The sequence below is a fragment of the Poromitra crassiceps genome (genome assembly GCF_964638095.1).
Source record: "Poromitra crassiceps genome assembly, chromosome: 3".
NCBI lineage: Eukaryota > Metazoa > Chordata > Actinopteri > Beryciformes > Melamphaidae > Poromitra > Poromitra crassiceps.
Window position 1 is genome coordinate 10,386,585 of NC_139625.1, and position 7,935 is coordinate 10,394,519.

Consider the following 7,935-nt stretch of genomic DNA (forward strand, 5'->3'; position numbering starts at 1 on the left):
CTCCAGCACAGACACCGGCTCTCCTTGTTTCTTTATCGCCCTGCTCAGCAAAATAACCAGGAAGAGAGCCGAGCCCTGACTCTCTTCCTGGTTATTTGGTTGAGGAGGTCGGCCGCGATAGGCTGCAACTGGGCACGGCTACCGGCTACTGTGGCTACCGGTGGCCCGGCAACATTTCACAGGAGCCACGGCTCATATCCAGGGTAAATTTAGGCAAGCACAACAACTTTTAGTTGGGTTTAGGCAAGTAAAACAACCTTAGGTTTAGGCAACAAAAGCAACTTGGTTGGGGTTATGGTTAAGGTCTGGATTCGCTCTTCATCAGACTGATGAAGACCTTGATGCTTGAAACGTCATTTCACTTATTCATTTTTGAAGATATACAGTACATTTACCAGGAAATGTTCACATCTCATGTTTAGCGAAACATCCACTCATTGATGTTATTTGTTCTTTCAGAAACTCTTCCTGACATCTGCCATCTCAAAAGTAATCTGAAGGAGAGGTTTCAGCGTGTGTTTGAAGGCATTGCTAAAGCAGGAAACCCAACTCCTCTGAATCAGATGTACACAGAGCATTACCTCACAGAGGGAGGGAGTGGAGAGGTCAATAATGAACATGAGGTCAGACAGATTGAAGCAGCATCCAGGAAACCAGCGAGACCAGAAACACCAATCAAATGTGAAGACATCTTTAAACCCTTCCCTGGAAGAGACAAACCAACCAGAACATTGATGACAAAGGGAGTGGCTGGCATTGGGAAAACAGTCTTAACACAAAAGTTCACTCTGGACTGGGCTGAAGACAAAGCCAACCAGGATATACAGTTCCTATTTCCATTCACTTTCCGAGAGCTGAATCTGCTGAAAGGGAAAAAGTACAGCTTGGTGGAACTTATTCACCACTTCTTTCCTGAGACCAAAGAAGCAGGAATTTGCAGGTTTGACCAGTTCCAGGTTGTGTTCATCTTTGACGGTCTGGATGAGTGTCGACTTCCTCTAGACTTCAAGAACAGCGAGATCCTGACTGATGTTACAGAGTCGACCTCAGTGGATGTGCTGCTGACAAACCTCATCAGGGGGAAACTGCTTCCCAAAGCTCGCCTATGGATGACAACACGGCGTGCAGCAGCCAATCAGATCCCTCCTGAGTGTTTTGACATGGTGACAGAGTTGAGAGGCTTCACTGACCCACAAAAGCAAGACTACTTCAAGAAAAGATTCAGAGATGAGGAGGAGGCCAACAGTATCATCTCCCACATCAAGACTTCACGAAGCCTCCACATCATGTGCCACATCCCAGTCTTCTGTTGGATCACTGCTAATGTTCTGGAGACTTTATTGAAAACCTGTAAGAGAGAAGACCTGCCCAAGACCTTGACTGAGATGTACATCCACTTCCTGGTTGTTCAGTCCAAACTACAGAACGTAAAGTATCATGGGAGAATTGAGACAGATTCACACTGGACTCCAGAGACCAAGAAGATGATTCTCTCTCTGGGAAAACTGGCTTTTGATCAGCTGGAGAAAGGCAACCTGATCTTCTATGAAGCCGACCTGATAGAGTGTGGCATTGATATCACAGCAGCCTCAGTTTACTCAGGAGTGTTCACACAGATCTTTAAAGAGGAGTGTGGACTGTACCAGGACCAGGTCTTCTGTTTTGTCCATCTGAGCATTCAGGAGTTTCTGGCTGCAGTTTATGTCATCGTCTCATTCATCGGCTCTGGTGTCAATCTGCTGTCAGAACCAGAATCAACCAAATCTCAGGTAATTCACCTCTGCCAGAGTGCTGTGGACAAGGCTTTACGGAGCCCAAATGGACACCTGGACTTGTTCCTTCGCTTTCTCCTGGGTCTTTCACTGCAGACCAATCAGATACTCCTGCAAGGCCTGCTGACACAGACAACAAGTAGCTTACAGACCAATCAGGAAACAGTCCAGTATATCAAGGAGAAGATCAGGGACAATTCCTCTGCAGAGAGAAGCATCAATCTGTTCCAATGTCTGAATGAGCTGAATGACCATTCTCTAGTGGAAGAGATCCAACAACACCTGCGTTGGGGAAGTCTCTCTGCAGAGAAACTCTCCCCTGCTCAGTGGTCGGCTCTGGTCTTCGTCTTGCTGTCATCAGAAGAAGAGCTGGACATGTTTGACCTGAGGAAATACTCTGCTTCAGAGGAGGCTCTTCTGAGGCTGCTGCCAGTGGTCAAAGTCTCAAATAAATCTGTGTAAGTGCATAGCAAACTGGATAGATTCAAATTATGATGTGATCTTTACAACAGGATAGACAAATTCATATTTTAATGTTCTTGTTTGTCTTCACCACTAATTCTTCTTCAGGCTGAGTGGCTGTCAGCTGTCAGAGAGAAGCTGTGAAGCACTGGCCTCAGTTCTCAGCTCCCAGTCCTCTAGTCTGAAAGAGCTGGACCTGAGTAACAACGACTTGCATGATTCAGGAGTGAAGCTGCTCTCTACTGGACTGGAGAGTCCACACTGCAGACTGGAAGCTCTCAGGTCAGGATAACTGTTCAACAGACAAATTAAATTCTACATTGGCCTATAGTATATGCACATTAATGTCAGTGAAAATACCTGAACTCTATAGGACTTTCCTATTCTTACTTCCTCTGTTGCTGAAAGCAAAAATACGAAACACAAACTCTCTGTGCCATTTGTTAACATGCAGACATGCACCAAGTATCACTGCTGTATCTCGCCGGCTCATTTTTGGCAGTTTGTAAGCAGAAAATACATATAAAATGACTGTACTTAAAGAAATCCATTGTTCTCAGGTGTGACAAGGCCCAAAATGATCACTGTAAGCAGAGTATTGATCACTATAAGCAAATTATTCAAACAGCATGTGTGTGTGTGATTCGGAATGAAGCGTTTGGATCAATATAAGTGGTTGATCACTATAACCGTGATCACTATAAGCGGATACCACTGTAATGAGTTTTCACTGAGAGTTGGGATCTCTCTTTCACAAAACCTGTGCAAAAGCTCGCAACACTCAAGAATAAATAATCAATAAATGATTATTGCTTGATGATGCTGAAAATGTTATAAACTTTTCATATGAGCTGATATAGTTTTATCACAATATAGCCTACTGTATGTAAAATCACTAAAGGGTTAATGTTTATCCTGAATATAAGTTTAAATGTATCAGTCAACTTTTATTTAAAACACGTATTTATTGCTAGAACAAAAGTAAAAACACTAGATGTTCCTCAGTAGAGCTCAGAATCCCTCCAACATTCTGCAGCTGTCAGTATATTCAGATGTCAGATCTTTATCAAAAGTACATTTTGAGGTTGTACTGGTCAGCTTACCGGTGGGAATGTGTGTGCACACACACATTGTTCACACAGTGTTCAAGATGAAGTGTTCAGTCACAACTATCTGTTGGAGTGTGTGTTTGTGTGTGTGTGTCACAACTATTTGTTGGACTGTGTGTGTGTGTGTGTGTGTGTGTGTGTGTGTTGTGTATGTGTGTGTGTGTGTGTGTGTGTGTGTGTGTTTGGAAAGCGTTCCTGTTTTCAGTAACTGACTCAAGTAAAACTCCAGTGGAGGAAGTGATGAAATGGTGAATTCAATCATCATGACAGCATGATGAGGAAAAAAGTACAAACTATACATCACTGGAAGAAAATGCAACTGTGCGTGTGTGTGTGTGTGCGTGTGCGTGCGTGTGCGTGCGTGTGTGTGCGTGCGTGTGTGCAGGCTGTCAGGCTGTCTTCTCACAGAGGAAGGCTGTGCTTCTCTGGCCTCAGCTCTGAGCTCCAACCCCTCCCATCTGAGAGAGCTGGACCTGAGCTACAACCATCCAGGAGCCTCAGGAGTGAAGCTGCTCTCTGCTGGACTGGAGGATCCACACTGGAGCCTGGACTCTCTCAGGTATGGAGAAGCAACATCTGCTAGAAGGCTGAGAGTCACACACATTTTCTCTGTTACACTGCAAGCTCATGCAGGAATCCTGTTTAATGGAGGATATGAGTTGAAGGTTATTAAATGTCCATGTTTCTATCATCAAAGATAATCTGCTGATCTGACTTTGTTTATTCCTCCAGTGTGGACCATGATGAAGTGCAGTGGCTGAAACCAGGTGTGAGGAAATGTAAGTGTGTATTTAGTTTGATTCATGAAAACAAAGCCAATGTTTGTTGGCCGAAACATGTTGGCGTGTACTTGTTTTTAATTGTTCTATAATGAACTAGCCATTTATTAAAGGTTTTTTACTTTTGTACCTGAAGAACTGCCTTAGTCTCCCTTCTTTTTTCAATTTTGATGTCCCTCCAACTAAAGAACACCTTCAAGGTCTACTCCACACTCCTGATATCCACCTGAGCACTTCTGTTTGCTGCCTGTTCTAAAAGTTTTAATAACATGGCAACATGCTTAATAACAATATAGTGAGAACACTTGTGTCCCAGCCTGGCTCTATATTGTGTTTTACATCAGACAATGTTGTTGTCTCATAATCTCTTCTGTTTCTGTGTCTCATTGCCTTTAGTTTTTAAATGTAACCTGTCTTAGTTTCCTATGCAGCACAATATTTTATTTTGTCTATTTTCAAGGTTTTGGCAAAAGGCCTATCTATGTGAAAATAAATGTGGTGAGCCTACAATCAACCATTTCTTAAAATCGCTTGTAGGAAATCTCCATAACCACTAAGATTTTTTTTTATTGGGAAATGCAGCCCAGGTTTATTAGATGAGAAGCTGCAGCTGTAACGAGTCTTGTTCTCTCCATCAGATGCCTGTGGACTCACACTCGACCCAAACACAGCAAACGGACACCTCCTCCTGTCTGAAGACAACAGAAAGGTGACGAGAGTGGAAGAGAGGCAGCCATATCCTGATCACCCAGAGAGATTTGACCTCAGGGCTCAGCTGCTGTGTAGAGATGGTCTGACTGGTCGCTGTTACTGGGAGGTCGAGAGGAAAGGAAAGGTTGATATAGGAGTGACTTACAGAGGAATCAGCAGGAGAGGATTAGGTGATGACTGTGTGCTTGGAAGGAATGAAAAGTCCTGGAGTCTGTGCTGCTATGATGGTCATTACTCTGCCTGGCACAATAACAGAGAAACAGACATACCTCTCCCCTCCTCCTCTGGCTCTAACAGAGTAGCAGTGTATCTAGACTTGCCTGCTGGCTCTCTGTCCTTCTACACAGTTTCCTCTGACACATTGATCCACATCCACACCTTCCACTCCACATTCACTGAACCACTCTACCCTGGGTTTTGGCTTGAAGTTCGGTATGATTCCTCAGTGTCTCTGTGTCAGATAGAGGATTGAGAGAGAAACACTCACACTGTGCAAATCATATGACAGTAAGCAGCTAGAACTTAATGCTGCCTACAATTCTGACATAAACTCATCTGAACACAAAGCCTAAATCGTCAGCTCCCTGCATTGGCTCCCAGTTACAGTTTGTCTCCATCACTTACACACTACAAGTCTTAACATAACTATAGCATAAACTATAACTATAACTGGGCCTGTTAACACCTTAAGTGCCATAGCCGAAATAATTCGTCTTACATAATCCAACGCTTAAGTGCCAGAGCCGAGTTTACTCGTCTTACATAAACATTTTTTTTTTTTTGACGGTGGTACATCAATCAACAACTTTTACATCTTCGAGATCACTATTGGAGCAAGATAATGTGTATAATCTATTTTACCGACCCACTAAGTGTTGACAGTGCTCCCCCAGACGACCGAAATCAAAGAAAAAACTGCCGCGGGACCAAGCCGTTCAAGGAAATGCCGTGGCGATTTTACAGTAACAGACTTGTCTTGCCTGAGAGCGGCCGCGCACCGGCAGCAGCACACAGAGAGCGGAGAGCGATTTGCAAAATAGATCATAGGTGAAACACACTTTGAAACACCTCAGAAAGGCCAGAATCAACATCTGCCCATCGCCCACGCATTCCCCGGCCCATCTTGACTCGCACAAGGAGCGTCTGCACGCAGGCAAGCAGGCAGGCAGGCACACAGGCAGGCAGCAGCAAAAGCGCTTCTGACACGCCCGCTGTACAGCCAGGAGGAAGGAGGAGAAGACACACGGAGGGAGGAGTTTAAATGAGAGGGGTGAATGAGAGGGGTGTTTCCTGTTGTTATGGAGGAAATTACTGTTCAAAACTATTGTTTAGAATGTCTGACGGTCTTACTGATGCCAAAAATGAATGGTTAAAGTGACTGTTTCACAAAAAGCCATTTATCTCTGAATAAATTTCCAGACGCTGAAACCATGCTGTACTCAACGGCTAATATCTACATAACTACTAACTCTGCAAACTAACTCTTTTAGACAGAGAAAGCACACATTCTATTAGTTATTTTTAGATGATTGGTGTTCATGAATTCTTAACAGAAAAGAATCCTCGGCTGTCTCTAAAATGAGCCAGAATCGTCAAAAACACCCCTGGCACAACTTACCTACAGGAATGAAAACATGGCTGGCATTCAATGTGTTAACTAACCATCCCAAACCATAACACATCTACCAAAACACAAACTTCCGTAAAGGTGAGGTCTTTTCTCCATTGGTCATCAACGACCAGATGGTGGACAGGGTCGATAATTTTAAATTCATTGGTACCACCATATATGCCGTACTCTGAAGTGGCAAGTTAACACCAGCCATATAATAAGCAAAGCCCACCAGAGGCTCCAGTTTTTGCGTCAACTCAAGAAGTTTGGTGTGACTGGCGAGGCGATGGTCCACTTCTACAGAGCCACTGTGGAGAGTGTCCTTGTCTTTTCAGTCACAGTGTGGTACGGCAACACAACCGCCCTTGAGAGGAGACAGTGGGAAAGAGTGGTCCGCAAGGCGTAAAAAATCACTGGCTGCGGCGACCTTCCCACTGTGTCCTCCACAGTACCACACGTATCAAACGCGAGATGCAGAGGGTGATCACCGACCCCTCTCACCCTGCTAGCTCTTTCTTTAAACCCCTGCCCTCCGGTAGGAGACTCATGTGTTTAGGACATCTCACTTCAGGAACAGCACATATCCTGAGGCTGTCCGCTTCCTGAACTCCGACACGGCACTTTGAATGCAGACAGCAGCTGCACAAACCGACACGCAGCTTAATGTTTGCTGTAGCAGAATGCACTTTATAATGAATCTTCAAACTTCTCGACCTGGGTATCAGTCAGTCCACATGCAGATGGATTAAGGACTCTCTAACAGAGCGTCCACAGTTAGTGAGGATGGGGTCCCACCACTCCCCGACCCTGACGCTCAGCACTGGAGCACCACAGGGTGTTGAGTCCTCTTTTCTACACCCTGTACACTCACGACTGCACACCAACCCACACCAATCATTAAGTTTGCGGACGACACAACTGTGGTGGGGCTGATACATAACAATGACGAGTCTGCCTGTAGGGATGAAGTCCAAAGACTCATTGCATGGTGCTCTGACAACAACTTGACACTCAACCCCTCCAAAACAAAATAACTGATAATTGACTTTAGGAGGAAGAGAGAGGAACCAGCTCCTCTATACATCAAAGGAGGCATGGTGGAGAGAGTCTGCAACTTCAAATTCTTGGGCACATACATCTCACAGGACCTCACATGGACTGTAAACACCACCACTCTTGTGAAAAAGGCACAGCAGCAGCTCTAATTTCTAAGGACACTGAGGAGAGCAAAGCTGTCCCAGCAGCTGCTGCTGTCCCTCTACAGGTGCTCTGTGGAAAGCATTCTCTCTCATGACATCCTGCTGTGGTTCTCAAGCTGTTCTGTGGCTGACAAAATAGTACAGAGAGTTGTTAAAGGCCTAGGTAGGTAGACAGATAGAGTGAGAGAGAGAGAGGGATATATAGATAGAGAGAGACAGAGAGATATATAGATAGAGACACACACAGAGATATAGGATATATATATATATATATATATAGAGAGAGAGAGA

At 44.6% G+C, this 7,935-nt stretch overlaps 1 protein-coding gene across 1 annotated transcript in view; it reads left to right on the forward strand.

Annotated features, from left to right (window-relative positions):
* The window catches only part of LOC310772957 (NLR family CARD domain-containing protein 3-like), a gene marked incomplete at both ends in the record, with an annotated part of 34,847 nt that extends 29,542 nt beyond the window's left edge, over positions 1 to 5,305 (forward strand). The window contains 5 exons of the mRNA XM_083632912.1: positions 460 to 2,230; positions 2,343 to 2,516; positions 3,729 to 3,902; positions 4,076 to 4,122; positions 4,761 to 5,305. Of these exons, the coding sequence (XP_083489038.1) occupies positions 460 to 2,230; positions 2,343 to 2,516; positions 3,729 to 3,902; positions 4,076 to 4,122; positions 4,761 to 5,305 (2,711 nt within the window). The remainder of the gene's footprint in view (positions 1 to 459; positions 2,231 to 2,342; positions 2,517 to 3,728; positions 3,903 to 4,075; positions 4,123 to 4,760) is intronic.
* Positions 5,306 to 7,935: the final 2,630 nt, after the last annotated feature.